At 44.1% G+C, this 20156-nt stretch overlaps 1 protein-coding gene across 3 annotated transcripts in view; it reads left to right on the top strand.

Annotated features, from left to right (window-relative positions):
• Nucleotides 1–19613, top strand: part of SCAMP1 (secretory carrier membrane protein 1) — a 48386-nt gene extending 28773 nt beyond the window's left edge. For 2 of the 3 annotated variants that reach the window (XM_077287029.1, XM_077287039.1), the window contains exons 6-9: nucleotides 7133–7292; nucleotides 12328–12429; nucleotides 13058–13175; nucleotides 13482–19613. In XM_077287029.1, coding sequence (XP_077143144.1) covers nucleotides 7133–7292; nucleotides 12328–12429; nucleotides 13058–13175; nucleotides 13482–13646 — 545 coding nt within the window. In that variant the 3' untranslated portion in view covers nucleotides 13647–19613. The remainder of the gene's footprint in view (nucleotides 1–7132; nucleotides 7293–12327; nucleotides 12430–13057; nucleotides 13176–13481) is intronic. The other variant, XR_013221470.1, reaches the window with a different exon arrangement.
• The last annotated feature ends 543 nt before the right edge of the window (nucleotides 19614–20156 follow it).

Genomic DNA, 20156 nt, shown 5'->3' with positions numbered 1-20156 from the left:
ACGATTTCCCGTCAGCTAGACCACTGCCAGGAACAAGTGAACCAGCCATGGAATATGTTTGTGTAGGTGATGAAGCCTTTCAACTCTCGCCGCACCTACTGAAACCGTATAGTAGCCGGAACTTAACCCATACCAAGCGGGTCTTTAATTACCGGCTTACTAGAGCACGAAGAGTAGTGGAGTGTTCTTTTGGCATATTGACGGCGAAGTGGCGAGTTCTGCTGACTGCTATCAAACTGAAAACCACAACTATAGACGAGGTAGTTAAAGCCTGTGTGGTTCTCCTCAACTTTGTCCTTTCAAAGGAGCCCGTTTCCTTGGATGATGAAGATTTGGAGACAACCTTGTGGGACTACCGCAGCAGCTCGGTTCGCTCTACAGGTTCTGTTACAAGGATGAGGGACCAGTTTGCGGATTATTTTGTGTCACCTGTCGGGCGGATCCCATGGCAAGACATGATTGTGTTTGGTTTATGTAAAAAATGTGTTTCTTCAGGAAAAAAAAATAAATAAAATTACAAAAGCGTGGTTTTCTTGCTAGTAAAACCAATATGTTATACCTTTCACACGTCTGGTGTTTATTTTACCTTTGTTATTAGTTACCATATGACCTTAATAAATCCACACACAGAGTAGAATTTTAATCAGACTGAAATTTATTTTAATTTTTTTTTTCCAAAATTTTTTTTGTTTACCAAAAAACATATATTTTTTATGTTCAAACTTTTTTTTTAAAAAAAATTTTCAAAGTTTTTGTTAGAAAATAACTTTTTAACATAAACAGACATTTATAAATCTTGAAAGTTTGGGGTGGAGATACGAGGGGAGGAGGGGCTGGAAGGTTGGACCACGTCGATAGGTGGGGAAACCCTACTTGTTTGGGGTGCAGTGGAAGGGGGGGGTAAAACCAGTAGGCTGACCAGAGGGGGGTGGTGTTGGGGTAGGGGGAATACTTACTGGGGAAGGTAAGCTGGGCAAGGAAGAAAACAGTGGGGAAGGAATTTGGTTTGGGGGCCGGGTTGGGTGTTGGGACTGTGTTGGGTATTGTGACTGGGTTGGGTAGTGGGACTGGGTTGGGTAATGGGGTTGGCGTGGGGCTTGTGGCTGGGTTTGGTAATGGTGCTGGTGTGGGGATTGGGGCTGGGTTTGGTAATGGGGCTGGGTTTGGTAATGGGGGGTATGGTGTGGAAATGGGGCCTGGGGTGGGGCATGGTGTGGAAATGGGGCCTGGGGTGGGATTGTACTGGATGTGTGGGTAGATTCTGTTTCATTAAGGGCCTTCATTAGAGCATTATGGCAGGTATTCATTACCCGCATCTGTTGCTGAAGAGAAAGCTTCTCCATGCTCCTGAGCATGGATTGAAAAAAAATATTGGCCGGAGACTGACTTACATCTGAATGCAGCCTATCCAAGCGACTGCTGGTTTCATGGCTTGTTTCACTGATGCGTGATTGCACCATGTTGAAACCAGCAGTCACTTGCTCTCCCAAAATTTTGAAAGAGCTTTGGAAGGATGCATTCAGATGTAAGAGCATAGCTCTTTTCCTGACCCCTCTGTCGCTGCCGCCACGAACCTAATGGTGGTCTCGAGGTGGCAGGATCGAAGGGGTGGGGTAAAGGAAACGCTATCTGTTCAGCATCAGATGCGAGCAATGAAGGCTGCAATAATGCTCCACTGCTTGGGGCAGATGAGGTGGAGGGGACCGAGGGGTCAGAGGAGGGGTCAGTGGAGTGGGGCCTACCGACGTGGCCCAAGGTGGCGGACTCAGGAGGGATCGCTCCAGAGGGTGCAGAGGAAGATGCAGGTGCCCGGTGGCTGGAGAAGGTGCTGTGAAAGAAAAAACAAAAGAAATTAATATATTGATATGAAAAAGCCCTGACTGAAACCAAACTACGTTAGACAGGTTAACATGGTTATTAGTGGGCTGTAGAATACTTACACTCTGCTCAGCATGGTTCGCCTCAGGAAGGAGAGGGCCGGGCCGTGTTTGTATCTGCTCCTCTTCCTTCCTGCTGAGCCACTCGGGGCCTGCATCTCCTTGTTAAATTCCCTCTTAAAGCGATCCCTCAGTGACCGCCACCGCTTCCTAACCTTTCCACCTGTGAAGACAAGAATGAAAAGAAAAAAAAAAATTGGTAAATGCAATACATTACAGTCAGCTCAAAACATCACTGAAAAGTGATTACTTACATAGTTTGCTCTTCTGCTGTGGATGAAGGTCCTCCCACCTTGGAAAGATGTTCCGACACACTTCGTCCCAGAGCCGGCGGGTGACACTAGTATCGGCATGTTTGCGGTCAGCCATGTTCCACAGCGGCTCCCGCTCGCGAACCTCCTCGATGAGACTGTCTATGTCTATATCGTCATCATCGAACTCCTCTGCGGGAGCACGCTGTGAAGCCTGTGCAAAAAAAGAAGAAGAAAAACAAACAAATTAGTACACTGAAACACTAAAGTACCAATAGAATACCCCTCCCAACAAAAAAAACTCACTGATGGCCGACCGCGGCGACGATTACGCCGACTCTGGGAGCGTCTGGGAGAACCTTCAGCAGCAGGAGCAGCAGCAGCAGGAGACTGAAATAAAGGAAACAAATTCTCAGTAATGTAGGCATATATTTTCTGTGTTAGGTATGAAAATCTGTTTTGTGTATGGTGCAGTGTGATGTGTGAAGCAACTGTTTCACCACTACTTACACTTGGTTCCTCCTCCACTTGCATCTCTCCACCTGTCTCGCCCCCTTCTGACAGCTCCTCATCTGATTCAGCTTCCTGCTGAAACATAATTTATGCATGTAGTGATCAACAATAATGTAAATTAAAAAAAACTAAAAAAAAACAACATTTTTTTGTGTTAACTTACCGATACACGCTGTTGCTGTGGAGGAGGGCTGTCAGAAGAGGACATTGTTGATGTTGCAAGCCGGCAGCTGTGGTCCTGGTGTCTCTGTAAGTTAAAAAACACTTGCAATCTGCTCTACACATTGAAGTAGCAGATTTGGGGTCTTCAAAACTTACTTTTCAAGATTTGTGGCTGTGGTCCTGGTGGGCTGGCCTGGTGGGCTGGTCCTGGGGTCTCTGTAAGTTAAAAAGACACTTGCAATCTGCTCTACACATTGAAGTAGCAGATTTGGGGTCTTCAAAACTTACTTTTCAAGATTTGTGGCTGTGGTCCTGGTGGGCTGGCCTGGTGGGCTGGTCCTGGTATGGAACACAGGCGGCTGCTATGGACCTGGTCCCTGGTGTATCTATAATAAGTATAATGGATTTATAGTTAGACCACCCCCTGAACTAGGTAATGTTTTAATAAACACCCTGCTAAAATGATGTGAGAAAAGTTCATTAAAGGTGAACACCAAAACCCAAAAACAGGTGCACGTTATACCATTCATTTCCATGTTCCAAAAAAAATATTTTTAAATGTGAACCCACCATGTAAACATATATTTACCACATTTTATTTTCAAAAATCACCTCCCCCAAAAAACCTTTAAGTGTAACCTTTATTAAAAAAAGAGCCCTCAACCAACTCTGTATTGCATGTGTAACCATTGGTACATACACCAGTTTTAAATTTTCCTTTCTGAAATGATACTACGGACATTTTTTTAACAAACATTTTATTATTTTCTTTTTTTTTTTCTCTCTTTTTTTTTTTCTTATCACAATTAGGAGCAGAAATGCTCTTTATTTTAAATACAAGTACATCAACTGCGAATGGTTTCAACAGTAATAATAAAATCAACACTTTGAAATAGAAAAAAAAAAAAAAACACGCTCACACGTTCAAACCACAAGCTGCAGACCACTAAGGTACCTTCACACGAAGCGACGCTGCAGCGATAGCGACAACGATGCCGATCGCTGCAGCGTCGCTGTTTGATCGCTGGGGAGCTGTCACACAGACCGCTCTCCAGCGACCAACGATGCCGAGGTCCCCGGGTAACCAGGGTAAACATCGGGTTGCTAAGCGCAGGGCCGCGCTTAGTAACCCGATGTTTACCCTGGTTACCAGCGTAAAAGTAAAAAAAACAAACAGTACGTACTCACCTGCGCGTCCCCCAGCGTCTGCTTCCTGACACTGACTGAGCTCCGGCCCTAACAGCACAGCGGTGACGTCACCGCTGTGCTTTCACTTTCACTTTAGGGCCGGCGCTCAGTAAGTGTCAGGAAGCAGACGCTGGGGGACGCGCAGGTGAGTATGTACTGTTTGTTTTTTTTACTTTTATGCTGGTAACCAGGGTAAACATCGGGTTACTAAGCGCGGCCCTGCGCTTGGTAACCCGATGTTTACCCTGGTTACCAGTGTAAAACATCGCTGGTATCGTTGCTTTTGCTTTCAAACACAACGATACACGGCGATCGGACGACCAAATAAAGTTCTGGACTTTATTCAGCGACCAGCGACATCACAGCAGGATCCTGATCGCTGCTGCGTGTCAAACTAAACGATATCGCTAGCGAGGACGCTGCAACGTCACGGATCGCTAGCGATATCGTTACAAAGTCGTTTCGTGTGAAGGTACCTCTAGACTTTGCAAAAATACATCCGATAAAAAAAAAAAAAAACACATTTAAACCACATGCTGCACAGACCACTATACTTAGTAAATACATCAGGAAAAGGCAAAGTAAATAAATCAGGAAAAGGCAATTAACCAATTAAGGGTACCGTCACACAGTGCAATTTTGATCGCTACGACGGCACGATCCGTGACGTCGCAGCGATCGTATGATTATCGCTCCAGCGTCGTAGACTGCGGTCACACGTTGCAATCACGGCGCTGGAGCGATGCCGAAGTCCCCGGGTAACCAGGGTAAACATCGGGTAACTAAGCGCAGGGCCGTGCTTAGTAACCCGATGTTTACCGTGGTTACCAGCGTAAAAGTAAAAAAAAACAAACCGTACATGCTCACCATCTGATGTCCGTCCGGTCCCTTGCCGTCCGCTTCCTGCTCTGACAGATCCGGCCGTACAGTGAGAGCAGAGTGCAGCGGTGACGTCACCGCTGTGATCTGCTCTCACTTTCCGGCCGGCAGACAGTCAGAGCGGGAAGCGGACGGCAAGGGACCGGACGGACATCAGATGGTGAGCATGTACGGTTTGTTTTTTTTTACTTTTACGCTGGTAACCACGGTAAACATCGGGTTACTAAGCGCGGCCCTGCGCTTAGTTACCCGATGTTTACCCTGGTTACCAGCGAACGCATCGCTGGATCGCTGTCACACACAACGATCCAGCGATGTCAGCGGGTGATCAAGCGACGAAAGAAAGTTCCAAACGATCTGCTACGACGTACGATTCTCAGCAGGATCCCTGATCGCTGCTGCGTATCAGACACTGCGATATCGTAACGATATCGCTAGAACGTCACGAATCGTACCGTCGTAGCGATCAAAATTGCACTGTGTGACGGTACCCTAAGGCATGGACAAATGCACATGCAATCAACAAGATGCGCACTAACATGCTTGGTATGTGTCCACGTTCAGGATTGCATCAGGATTTGGTCAGGATTTTCCAGCAGTTTTTGTAATCCAAAACCAGAAGTGTAACAATTAGGAAAAGTATAATAAAAAAAACATGCACCACTTCGGCATTTTACACCCACTCCTGGTTTTGGCTTACAAATACTGATGAAAAATCCTGACCAAATCCTGATGAAATCCTGAACGTGGACACATACCCTCCCACATGAACAGGCATAAGATTGGCAAAGGCATAATAAGGTGCAGGCACATGAAGACATACTTACAAAAGCACACAGCCATACAAAAATACACGCACGCACGCACGCACGCACATAAGCTTTATGCAAATACACATATGTACGACAAAGGCAGAAAGGTGAACCCAATCAGAAGACGCATACGCACACACATACACACACGTAAAAAAGGCTGACAATCCTTTGGCTGGAGCTGCATGTCTTCACAGTGGCTGGCATCAGGGTGGATCTGGACTCTAGTATGGCACTGGCTGGTGCAGGACGATGGCAGGCCTCTGGTTCTCTTCAGGTTTTAAGCTCTTGCTGTAGTCAGTACCTCATACACACAGAAATGCACAGGCACACAGATGCACACAAAAATTGCAATACTCACACTGGCTCTATGGTGGCTGGAGTCTTGTGGCTGGGGTCTTGTGGCTGGCTGGGGTCTTGTGGCTGGCTGGGGTCTTGTTTGCAGGCCTCTTCTCTTCTCTGGGTCTTGCAGGCATATGTGGGGTTGAAGGCCCAGGCCAGATTTATATAGATTTGGGGGTGTCTGGCCAATTGGCAACAAAATCCTTCTTCTGAGCATGCTCAGTGTAAAAAAAACGTATTGCAGCGCTGCATTGCGTCGTACGACGTGTCCTGACGCATCCGTCGCTCATAGGCTTCCATTGTAGCCAACGACGTATGCCGCAGGATGCGTCGCGACACGTTTTTTAGGCGGAGACAAAAAACGTTACAATCAACGTTTTTTGCCGCCGACGTGTCGCCAAATTTCGACGCATACGTCGTACGACGGACACGACGTATGCCAATACGTCGCCAATACAAGTCTATGGGGAAAAAACGCATCCTGCAAAAAAATTTGCAGGATGGGTTTTTTCTGAAAAAAGACGATTTGAGACGTAATGCAGTTAACGCTAGTGTGAAAGTAGCCTAAGGAATTTGCTCCTCAGACCGTGTGGGGGCATCACAACAGAACCAGACCCCAATCAGAGGACAATAAAACATTCATACTCCTTATCTATGAACTATTCCAATATTTATGGACACAACTGTTTATCACTCACATAATGGTAGTTCTGCTTAACTGTCACCTGTCTTATCTATGGCATTTTTCTATACTATGTTGTGCATAAATATGTGATTTTTCAGAATTTGTATTAGTCTATGCCTGATGAAGAGACCTAAGTAGTCTTGAAAGCTTGCAATTTGTTACCATCTTTTCAGTTAGCCATTAAAAGGTATCAACCACTGAGGACTCTCGGTTTTGACCCAAGTGGAACGTTAGCTATTTTTTTTCTTTTTGTGATTATACTAACCTTTCACCTTGGTGCAAAATTTCATGATGGCACCCATAGCTGTAGTTAGTTTCTGTTTTTACTTTCCTGAATGTTGACTCTTTCTTGTTTCCCCGCAGTCCATACAGTCACCCTCTTTGTAAATATCTTTGGCTGTCTGGCGTGGTTCTGCATTGATACAAGTCGAGGTGTTGACTTTGGATTGGCCATCCTGTGGTTTTTGCTATTCACACCATGCTCCTTTGTTTGCTGGTACAGACCACTGTATGGAGCTTTCAGGTAAGGTCGCATTTTCAGCTGCTTATTAAAGGGCTTATCCAAGATAACAAAAATGCTGCATAAAGGCAACAATTAAAGGAGTTGTCCAGTCTTTTGGTAACTCTTCATAAACTCTCTGTCCCAGTAGGCTTCACCAGTATTGCCAGTGAGACAGCGGGCGATCATGTGACTGCAAGTATGAGATTTGCAGGCATGCAGTCACATGCCGACCAGACGTGCTCTACATCTCTCAATTCACTTATATCAAGACAAGCCAGGTACGACTAGTTGGAATGTGACCGGGAGTATACAAATCGCATACTTGCAGCCACATGACTTCCCGCTCTTTCCCTGGCAATACTTGTGAATTGAGACAGCATCGGGGTACGCACATAGTGACTGTAGGCCTTTATTAGAAGATAAGATAATTCCTTTAATGCTCACCCTTTTGCTTCCATTCTATGATCTGTTTTCTCGATGTTGCCTGCTAGACTTTGCTTTACCTTAGTTGCAGACCTCATGTCACAATAACAATCACTGGCTAGGTTTATATCAGTTCATGTAAAGAACATGCCTACAACTGTGAACAGTTGTTGTTTTTTGTGAAGCAAACAACAAATGGGACAAAATGGCTGAAAACTTTAGTGTGCATAACTATTCACCCCCTGAAGTCAGTACTTTGTAGAGCCTCCTTTTGCAGCAATTACAGCGGCAAGTCACTTTGGATAAGTCGCTTTGAGCTTTCCACTGGGATTTGTTTCTCCTGCTCAAGGCAAAACTTCTCCAGCTCCTTCAAGTTAGATGGTTTGCTCTGGTGAACAGCAATCTTAAAGTCTGACTACAGATTCTCAATTGGATTAAGGGTCTGAGCTTTGACTAGGCCACTTCAAAACATTTACCCCTTAAACCAATCGAGTGTTGCTTTAGTAGTATGCTTTGGGTCATTGTCTTGTTGGAAGGTGAACCGTTGTCCTAGTATCAAATCACTGACAGACTGAAACAGGCTTGGCTCAAGATTATTCCTGTATTTCACCCCATCCATCTTCCCCTCGACTCTGACCATTTTCCCTGTCCCTGCTGTTGAAAAATATTCCCACAGCTTGATGCTGTTACCACCATGTTTCACTGTAGGGATGGTCTTCTTGGGGTGATGAGCTGTTTTGGCTTGGCATAACATTTACTTGGTGGTTAAAAGGTTCAATTTTGGTCTCATCTGACCACAGCACCTTCCTCCATACATTTAGGGAGTCTCCCACGTGTCTTTTGCCAAACTCAAAATGAGCTTTACAATTTTTATGTGTAAGTAAAGGCTTCTTTCTGCCCACTCTTTCTTAAAGGCCACGTCTATGTGTACAGTTTAATATGCATGGACAGATACTCCAGTCTCTGCTTTGGAACTTTGCAGCTCATTAAGGATTTCCTTTGGTCACTGTGCTGCCTCTCTGATTAATGCCTTCCTTGCCTGGGCTGAGTTTTGGTGGGTGGTCCCCTCTTGGCAGGTTTGTTGTGGTACCATGTTCTTTCCATCTGATGATAATGCATTTGATGGGGTTGCGGGGGATCATTAGAGATTGGGAGATTATATATATATATATATATATATATATATATATATATATATATATATAATATTTTATAACCCAACCCAGACTTGTATTTCTCAGCAACTTTGCCTCTGACTTGTTTGGAGATCTCCTTGCTCTTCATGGTGTTGTTTGGTCCGTGGCGCCTCTTGCTTAACCCCTTAATGACCTCCAATACGTCTTTTAACTGACCTGAGATATAAGAGAATAGCCTCCCCATACAGGTGACAATCCAGCAGCTGTCGGCTGTTCACTATAGCCGACAACTTGCTGCATCAGCCACGATCAGTGTTTGCACCGTCCAAATCTGTTTAACCCCTTAGATGCTGCTGTCAATAGTGACTATATCATGTAAATGGTTAACAGAGTGTGGGGGCTTCCGCTTTATCCCAGATGGTGCTCTCAGATCATGATTGTGTGGTCCTGATGTTTGCCATAGCAATTCATGACCAAATAGCAGCCTTACAATCTGCCAGCTTTTGTAACCTGTTCAGAAGTTAGCAACATTTAGGTGGTAAAAATACACTTTTTCATTTCTGTCATGCCACTTTGCATTAATTCCTGAAAATCTCCTGAAGGGTTAATTAACTATCTGACTGCAGTTTTCAATATTTCAGGGAGTGCTGTTTTTTAAAATGGTATAACTTTTGGGGGTTTCCCCAATATGTGGGACTCCTAAAGGCACTTCATACCTGGATAGGTCCAAAAAAAATTTGTATATTTCCTAGAAAAAATTAAAAATTACTGCTACATTTTTAAACCTCATAAAATGCTAACAAAAATAAAAGAACATTTTACAAACGGTGCCGATGTAAAGCCGACATGAGGGAAATGTAATTTATTAATGTTTCGCTCTGGTATGACTATCTAGCTTAAAGGGATGATCATTCAAAATTTTTAGAAATTGCTAATTTTTTACCATTTTTCTCAAATTTGGATATTTTTTATAAATAAGCACAAAATATATCGACCTAAACTTACTATTATCATAAAGTATAATGTGTCACGAAAAAACAATCTCAAAATCACTGGGATTTGTTGAAGCGTTCCAGAGTTATTACCAAATAAAGTGACACTGGTCAGATTTAAAAATGTGGCTCCGTCACTAAGGGTGGTGTTGCAGCCTCTGTGGCCTTTCAGAAAAGGTAAAGTGTGTATATACTGACAGACCATGTGACACTTAGATTGCACTCAGGTGGACTTCCTCTCACTAAGCATGTGACTTATGAAAGTAATTGCTTGCACCAGAAATTTTTAGGGGCTTCCTAGCTAAAGGGGTGAATACATATGCACATGCCAATTTTTCATTATTTGATCCTATAAATGTAATAAATGCCTATATGTTTCTCACTTCACCAACTTAGACTAATTAGTGCTGATGCAGCACAAACAAATTGTATATTATGTAAACAAAGGTCGTAATGTAACAAAATAGGTAAATACCCAAGGGGTTGAATACTTTCACAAGCCACTGTATTTACTTATTCTACATGTATTGCCTGGGTGCAGCTTTTTTTTTTTTTTTTTTTTAACCCTCTTATCGTACTTTCCATTTATTCCCTATTCTGTTTCAGTGTTCTTTATATAGTCACGTTTGTCAATACTTTTTTCCCAAGGTACGGTACTTCTGTACGGTTTGGTATTTATATTTGAAAAGTCTGGGGAAAAAAATGCAATTTTTGTCTAAACTTTCATTATAGACAGGTCTGTAGTCTCCTGTGAACTCCTTTCCATAAATCGGTTGTAAATCTTGTGCTCAGCATTAGTAGATGATTTCCAGTTCTGCCCATACCGCAGACAGACTGGCTTCAAAGCGAAAACACATTTTTTTTTTTTTCTTGGCTTGGGAACTGTATACATTTTCTTCCTTTATCACATGGCACAAATCCATGTATATAAAGCGTTAGATTTTGCATATATAGCAGAATATATTCAATAACTGAGCAGTTTCCGGCTTGTTAATATGGGCTGTAAATTCTGCTAAGCGTAAAGCACTTGTCCTGTTTAGTAAATGCAGCTTATTGGATCAGAATATGCAGGTTGTGTCCTGGGCGCTGAAATGGTGCCTCATTCTACGTCACCAATAGGCCGCCATAGTAACAGGGTGGTCCGCTACGCTGATATCCCTCTCTCTCAATTGTTATGTTCCCCCACGTAGGATAAAAACGCCTTATACTCTGCTCCAGTTCCAGCAATGGCGATGCTGAATCTCGCGTGACGGTATTGTGCCACACGATCCCGGCAGTTAGTCGGGGACCACTCCACTCCCACTTCCTTACAATCCAGCCGCAGCTCTCGCTTCTTCCAGATGTCTGTTTGTCCGAAGGAAGTGAGATCTGCTGATTGGCTACAGGGATCAAGTGGCATAATAATGTCCCGCTAAACCCGACGCTGGAATGGTCCCAGCACCAGAGGCAACCCTTTTAAACAGGGCTGTGGAGCCAGTAAGCCACACCTCTGACTCCTCAATTTCCATGACTCCGACTCCACGACTCTGACTCGGACTCCACAGTCCTGCTTTTAATGGAAACCTGCCACCCCCAAAATCGAAGAGGAGCTAAGCCCACCAGCATCAGGGGCTTATCTACAGCATTCTGTAATGCTGTAGATAAGCCCCCGATGTATCATGAAAGATGAGAAATAAAGGTTATATTATACTCACCCAGGGGCGGTCCCCACTGCTGTCCGGTCCGATGGGCGTCGCGGTCCGGGGCCTCCCATCTTCTTACGATGATGTCCTCTTCTTGTCCTCATGCTCCGGGACGGGCGTACTTTGTCTGCACTGTTGAGGGCAGAGCAAAGTACTGCAGTGCGCAGGCGCCGGGAAAGGTCAGAGAGGCCCAGGCGCCTGCGCACTGCAGTACTTTGCTTTGCCCACAACAGGGCAGACAAAGTACGCCTGTGCCGGAGCCGCAGCGTGAAGACAAGAGGAGAACGTCATCCTATGAAGATGGAAGGCCCCGGACCGTGACGCCCATCGGACTGGACCGCCGCCCCAGGTGAGTATAATCTAACCTCTTTTTCTCATCTTTCAGGATACATCGGGGGCTTATCTACAGCATTACAGAATGCTGTAGATAAGCCCCTGATGCCGGTGGGCTTAGCTCATCTTTGATTTTGGGGGTGACAGGTTCCCTTTAAAGGCCTATTCCAAGTGGTACACAGTTATTCTACTGTTTGTTTCTGTATATAAAGCAAAGTTGACATCATTTTTATCACCTCTGTTGAGTTAATGTGGGTTGACAATCACTGTTTGCACTGTACATGTGAATGCACCCGGGGTATGAGTACAGTCTGTTTCTTACTGTGGCTGGGTGCTAATAGAAGGCATTCTGGAAGAGCGTGCAGACAGGAGGTGGAATTTCTCAGGATTATCACGTTCTCTTCTATGCACTATTTATTTGGAGTTGTTTTTTTCTCTTTCTCTTGATTTCTTGTTGCTCTGATCCTCACATCGGTGCTCGTCTTTACAGGAGCGACAGTTCCTTCAGGTTCTTCGTATTCTTCTTTGTGTACATCTGTCAGTTCGCCGTGCACGTTCTACAGGCGGCAGGGTTTAAAGGATGGGGAAATAGGTAAGTAACTTTATTTGTAGTTCACACTAATTGTCAGTATCAGATGGAGTGGGTCTGACACTCGAGACCTCTCATTGATCAACTGGTATACGCTGGAGCAGCAACAAGATGTAAAAAGTGTATGCAGCCAATCCAGCACAGCGTATGGACTATGTAGTGTCGAGAACGGACACTACACCACGTCCCGGCTCTGTTTACCACCAGCTGCTACCAGTGCTGAAAGCAGCTGATGTGAGGGTGCCCAGTGCCGGACCACCCCCAGCCCAATACTGATCACATACTCACTGTAACGTCGTCAAGCTCATAATGAACAGACAATTCACTAATGGAAAACCTCAAATGCCGGATAACTTTTATTATTATTATTATTATTATTATTATTAACTTTTGGAGCTTTTCCTTCTATATGTGATGCAAAGCGTTCAGATAGCTAGTATTGACCTGTGTAATATTAGTGTACTTGGGGAGAATTGCAGCACATTGTATTCCTAATGTGCTTATTTACTTCTCTATTCATCAGATTTGCCGTGGTTAGCGAGCAGATCAATAATGTCCAATACAGCAGTGTCCTTTCTGGTGGGCGTAATGTGGCGACTATCGGCCTAATCATCGACTTTGTGTTTTGCAGCGGTTGGATTTCTGCACTAACTGCTCTCAATGATAATATTCCCGTGGGGATCATGATGATTCTGATTGCCGCCCTTTTCACAGGTTCCGCAGTAGTATCACTAGCGATGTTTAAAAAGGTAAGATGTGGAAATGGTAGTGTTATAATAATATATTATTATTATTTCTTATTACAACTCCATTACTTCTAGAGCCTACCTAGATCGGCTTTTTCTGCTCTTTTCCCGCTCAGCAGATTTTCTCATTTCTTCTCTATGAATACTAAGATATGAGGCAGCGTTTCCCTTTGACCGTTGCGTAGTAAGGACCCAAGAACACACTTGCCCTGCACATGCTGATTATGAGCATATTTGCTGATTTTCTGGATCTACTTATGCAGAGTAATGTCCTTATTTTGTCCCTCGTGTCTCGGTCGTGTCTTCCAGGTGCATGGACTGTACCGGACTACGGGTGCCAGCTTTGAGAAGGCCCAGCAAGAGTTTGCTACAGGCGTGATGTCTAACAAAACGGTGCAGACTGCCGCAGCCAATGCGGCCTCCACAGCTGCCAGCAGCGCTGCTCAGAATGCATTCAAGGGTAACCAGATGTAAAAGCTCCTGCTGAAGGCAACCATCACCACCGTCATCTCTCTTCATTCACGCTCTTTTCCTCCAGCTGTGTTTGCAACACCCACTAAAGACTTTAAATTGCACTTGCCATGTGTATCTGTTACATTTTAGCCCATGCTATGCCAGGAATAAAAAAAAAAAAACACAAAGGTTCTCCGGGCAGGTTATGGACCTATTGGTTGTGCATGGTGAAAATAATGATGCTGTTACTGGAGCTCTTGTACACTCCTGTTTCCTCCCCGCCCCGAGCGCAGAACTCTCCGACCCAAACCCGTCTAGATAAGTGGTGGGTATCTGTAGTGTGACTATGGCGTAACTAGATTGCAGTCGTCTTCAGGTCCTAAGTGCAGAAGGTATTTGCTGACTCTGAACGCACATTTGTAGGTATTTTCTGATACACTTTTTGTTGGTATTTAGCCTCTTAATCTCAATCTGTAGAAGTGCTCGCTCGGGTAGTAGTCGAGCCGGGGACGACCATCCATAACCTACACATAGTAAGTAGTTAGTGCCCTGGGGTTTTCTTTTTAATGTGAATTTTTACTGACAAAGCACAAATGGTACCGTCATCTGATATATAGTCCATAGATGTGAAGCGGAAATGGTGTTTAACCCTGCATTGCAGGGTTGGTATTCAGTCCCAGCGTACCTCCGCAGGATTGGTGTGTACTTTTGCATGGTCTGTGGTTGAGGCTAGCCATTAGGGCTGACGAGAAGAAAGGGCGCTGTATCAGTGTTTGTGCTGGCTTTCTTCATAGCCTTTGTGTTTTTGTGTGTTTGTGACGTCTCATCTCTATTTTGTGGTTTTTGTTATTTAATGCAGTGCATTGTTCTTTTGCTTTGATTTTTTTAAGTAAAAAAGTAAATTTTTCCTGCTTTTACATATTGAAACTGTCTATACTGGCAGCCAAGACTGTTTCTGATTGTACAATTACTATATTAGCAGTGCAGACCCCGCCGGGCACCCTGATGCTGGTGTCAGACTTTCTGGATTCCCGTGTCAGCAGGCTGTGCTTGATAAGGCTGTTATAATTGCATTAGGCTTTTTTCCCCTTTTTTTCAATCATTGCGTTATAAGGCCAGGGTCACACTTGCATCAATACCCACTCGGCACCGGAGTGTGCGGCCTAATGCAGAGAATATCCTAGACTTTAAAGGTCACTCTAACCATTGATAAGAGCAGGATTGGCCGACCATCCGATGTGTATAGTTTGAGTTCTTAAGGTTGAAGATAGACTTAAGTCCTTCTAATTCAACCTATACCCTAACATGTTGATCCAAAGGAAGACAAAAACCCCATGGGGCAGACACTAAGAGCTCCATAAAGGGGAACAATTCCTTCCTGACTCCACGAATGGCAATCAGACTAGTTCCCTGGATTAACGTCCCATCACAGTATCTAGTGCCTATAACCTGTCATTTTATATTTTTCAGGGAAAGCATCTAGGCCTCCTTAAATTTTTACTAGTGAATCCACCATTACAGCATCAATGTTGGGGAGGTCTCCTGACGTTTCCCCTACAGATGTTGTCGGGTAAGGTGAGGATCAGGCAGTCTGCATCTAAACACCCTGGTCCTGTTGTCCTCTAGGAGACATGCCACCGCCAGAGGGGTCTGTCAGCAACATTATCCGCTTTCCCCATTGGAAACACACTAATGCCTTTCCAAACCAAACAATCATTTGTACTGGGGGAGTTGAGCAGGATAGCTGTCACATGTGAATAGCCAGTTTTAGACTTGTATCCTGGATGAAGGGGGATTCCAATAAATGACTAATCTGACATATGTGCAGGGCTAGTCTTCAGCTGAAAGAGCAGCTATGGTAGGACACCTTACACGTGCAGATATTTCCAGGCAAAAAAACTGGGAGTACAAGGTACAGCCGCCCTCGCAAACGTTACGTCTGTCAGTAAACTCCTTTCTGAGCTGAATGTCCCTAAAGCTGGACATATAGTTAGGAGAACGTAAAGATGAGGATTTCCCAGGCTACAATACATGAGGCTGAGTAATGGCACAAGGGAGATGAGCAGTGCCAGCGGCGTCTGCCAACCTATGTATACCGGGAAGCCTAGTCATCCGGCAGGAATCTAAACGTCTGTGGCAGCCCTCGGGGAAAGACACTACATTATTAATGGGACCCATACAATGTAAAGTTGAGCTTTAGATTCAGGCAGTTCCTTCATTTATAGAAGGAGATGGGTACAACCCAGGGATAGGGTTTTCCTCAACCCTAAATTGTATTATTTACAGTGATGTGTATAGGTCCTATAGCTGTAACTGAAACCCCAGTATGTGATATGATCGGTCTCCTTTAGTTTGGAGTTAGATCCTGTTAACGCTTTGCTCCAGCATTTTGTATTATATATGAGCAGTACCAGGAAGAAACATGGGGGAACGTACAGCTGTAGTACTAGATGATGGTGGTGCTGGTCATTACACGTGTGCAGTGTATTGTTGGCGGCGAGGGCTGCACCTTGGTGTATACACTATACATTGTGTGTATAGCTGCCGTGCACATTTAGGGGCCGATGCCTGATGGGCTCAGGATCACTGAATCCATTACAGGTCTAGCCAAAACACTAGGCAGTGTTACTGTCGCACTGCCCTCCCTTATCACGTACGTTCCCTGGGCTGTACACTGCAGGAGGAATGCATTACACCTTCCCATGTCATCAGTATAACGCCGTCGTGTTGCAGAGGTAGGGCTCACACACTGTGTATTCAGGATAGACCCTGTGATGACGAATGCATGAACTCTTATGAAGTTACAATTTTATTTTGCTTATTTATTTTTTCCAGTTTTGTAATCACCCACAGTAATAAGATTTTTCTAGGTCATTGCAAACCCATTAACCAACTATGCAAAGTATGTGCAACAACGTAGGATTAACTGTGCACTCTGCCATGAGTATTTCATTAAGTTTATACCCAACTTTAAACTATCCCCTATAGGAGTGATATTGGGAGCATTTAATGGGCATTGCACTGTCGAAATCATCATTAGCGTTGTTTAAAGGGAAATGTGAACCTAAATAAAGTGACAGTCAGGCAAAAGCTGCAAATTCACCTCATTAAAGGGGTATTCTCATCTCCAAGATCCTATCCCAATATGTAGTGGGTGTAATATTAATAGCAAATATCTCCAATTAGAAGTGTAGTATAGTTCTTCAGATTCGCTACGTTATTAATTTTATGTACAGGGCATTGCAGTAGCTTAGGTATCCATGGTTGCGACCACTGATATAGTGACAGTTACACAGTTCTTAGTGGTCATAACTATTGTTAGCTAAGCTTCTGCAATGCCTGCACATGAGGAAAACAATGTAGTGAATCAGAAGAACTATACTATATTTCTTTTTGGAGAAATGTACTAAAATTATTACACCTACTACTTATTTAGAATCTTGGAGATGGAAATATCCCTTTAAGTTCCACTTCCAACTTACCCAATTGTTCACAGATCTGAGGGGCGCTATAAGAAAGTCCCAGACCTCCAGGGAAAACACATGACTTTGGATTTCACATTGCTCAATAGTTTTAGCTGAATTCAACTTGTGAATGTGAGTAGCATCGATCCATGGGTCAGTCACTACAAAGCCCCCAAACTGCGCTGGCTGTGCCCGGTGACTTAGTTTATATGCTGTGCTGAATAGTCTGAATTATACCGATCTTATTAGACTGATCTGCTGTGTAACCACTTGGCTTCAGCCGACTGTACAGACTAGATGATTGTCCCGTATTCTTTAGACTTGGGTTAGTCTAACCTGACGATCTGTCGGGATCGACCAACCAGTTATTATGTATGAGACGTTTGGCGGACGTTCCCTCTTCCCGTCAGGAGCAAAAAGTAATTGGGAATGTTATATTTCCACGTACCCAATGTTTTGTTCTCAAGGGAGATGAGCAATTCTCAAATATCATTACCCTGTTCACACAGGCAGACCGCACTTTATAGGGGTTGTCCAGTCCAAATCAATAAGTCTGCAGTCATTCTGTGTTACTGCAAACTTATGAATCCCCCCAGGGGACTGTAGAAATGGCTGTGCATGCATGTCTCTATTCATTTGTGTGAGAATCCCAAAAATTGCCAAGCAAATCTATATGAAATTGGACAACCCCTTTTAAGTTGTCTGTGTCCTAATCTATAATTATGTAGTGTTTTGTGGGGTTTGCACTCTTCTGTGATGGCAGATATAACTATAATTTTGTTCTCAGCAGAGAAAGCCGGCTATAGAGGTGTCTGGTAATGGTTTATTTCCTCACGAAAACAAGTACATCTAATCATGCACTGTATGGGGGAAGTCAGGTGAGATAGCTGCCTGGTGGACAGCTGCCGGACCAGCAGCAATCTGAGGTGTATGGCCAACAGGTCTTTGGGGCGTGTGGCCTGTGGCTCTCTAGGGGCGTATGCCCTCTTGGGGCGTGTGGCCGGCGGCCCTCTTGGGGCGTGTGGCCGGAGGCCCTCTTGGGGCGTGTGGCCGGCGGCCCTCTTGGGGCGTGTGGCCGGCGGCCCTCTTGGGGCGTGTGGCCGGCATTAGCCTTTTCTTTCTTTCTGTGGCCGGTTGTATTGTCCCGCCATAGGGCGTTAATCCACTCTGCAGCCAAACACCCTCACAAACCTTATTTTATTCTTCTGTATGTGTTTTGCATTGGAATTCCCAGTCATTATAATGGCTCACTGTAGACAGACAAATGTTGAAAAAATAAATTAATATTAATTAATTTAATTAATTAAAATAATTAAAAATGTATAATTTCCCTTTAATGACCTCTTGTATGGGATTATCCCATAGTTAACTCTTGCGACACATTAGACAATGTCCTAAAATTCCCCTATTTTAATGGATCTTGAATGGTTCTACATGGTAATAAATGGTTCTACTTGGTAATAAGAGGCTAGGGGGCCCATGTATTGAAGGTAATGCTTCAGCTATGTTGTGTCATCAAAGTTAATTATGAGACTCCCCCCTGTAATGCGGCCTGTGCACAATGTCATGGGCTGGTACGAGAACAGATTAGAGATGAAGAAATGACTTGAAGTACCTGGTCCGGGGTCCAGTTTGGTCCCATGTGGCAGCCAGTTCAGCGCAGTGAACATGTGGTCCGGCAATGCTCGGCCTGCCGTCCTGGGTGCCTCAGCCACCATGTCACCACATCATGCCCAGGATGTTGCTGGAGCCGGAGTTTGCACTGCCTTCATCTGACTGCCATGGGGAACCAAACTGGATGTCGGACCTGGATAACTGGAATCTTTATTTTTGCTCACGTCTAGATTGAATGTGACTTATGATGTTATACTTTGGCTTTGTGGCTAAAAGGATTATGACTGATTGTTCAATATTATGTCATCTGCTGTGCTCCTTCCATTAACGCATGATCATCTAGCTATATCTGAGGTTCCCTTCTTGAGATGACATCTTGGACCTTTCCACCCAATCCTACATTCTGCGATCCACGACTGACTGGTTGAATCAATGACGCATCATTTGCATTGGAGGATTTTGTTCTCTGCACTGAATGTTTTCATTCTCCACATGTATTACAGCAGCCCCCCTGGTTGCACACAGCGGCGCTCACCAGGTAGGAAATAAAGCCAGTGTTTGAGCCATTAACAATCACTACCCTGGGAACCAGTAACACTGGTTATGTAGGCAGGACGGCTGCTGTGGGGCAAATGGTGGGTTGCCTGTAATCAACGCAATCCAATCTAAACACTGGAATGTCGGCGCCCTCCAATATTTCTGTATTGTAAAGCTTGGATTTTATTTATCTGAAAGATGTTTGTATATTTTGTAAATGACTAATATTTCGCTCCCATCACAGTTAAATAAACCATTGCCCTGTACAAACCTCCGCGCTCCCACTCTGTGTTGCATGTCTGAGTAGTTCAGATGTTTTGTATATTTATTGTATTAACACAGAGTGTCCTAGAATAAAAGTAATATTTACCAACCTGTGTCCTGGCGTGTCTACAGGAGAGCCGCACCATCCTCCTTGGGGTATCGAAGGGTGTGGAAAATGGAAAATTCATCCCTTTAAGGAGGACCTGACCGCCCTCCTGACATGTCTGTCTATCTCTTGGATATTATGCTTGGGGCATGCCTTCCTAGAACTTTTGTGTGTGATATTCCTCTGATACTCCACTGGGAAATTAATGACAAAAAGTTCTGGGAAATTGTTAATATTTACTAAAACACGTGCTGATATGTGAACGTTCACATCGAAAGGTGCTGTAAATTGGAATAGTCAGCTCAGTATGTAAGGACACGTCTGTACTCCTAGTAGACAAAACTCCACACACAAGTCTTGTAACATTAGTCCACTAAAGCACCGACTTAAAAAAAAAATGTATTTATACCCCATGAACTTTTCCACATTTTTCATGTTACAACCACAAACGTAAATGTATTTTATTGGAATTTTATGTGGTATACCAACACAAAGCAACAAGTATTTGTGAAGTGTAAAGGAAATGATACATGGGTTTTCTAAATA

This window comes from Ranitomeya variabilis, chromosome 1 (assembly GCF_051348905.1).
Source record: "Ranitomeya variabilis isolate aRanVar5 chromosome 1, aRanVar5.hap1, whole genome shotgun sequence".
NCBI lineage: Eukaryota > Metazoa > Chordata > Amphibia > Anura > Dendrobatidae > Ranitomeya > Ranitomeya variabilis.
The sequence above is the reverse complement of the archived record's forward strand: the minus strand, read 5'-3'. Positions and strand labels throughout refer to the sequence as shown.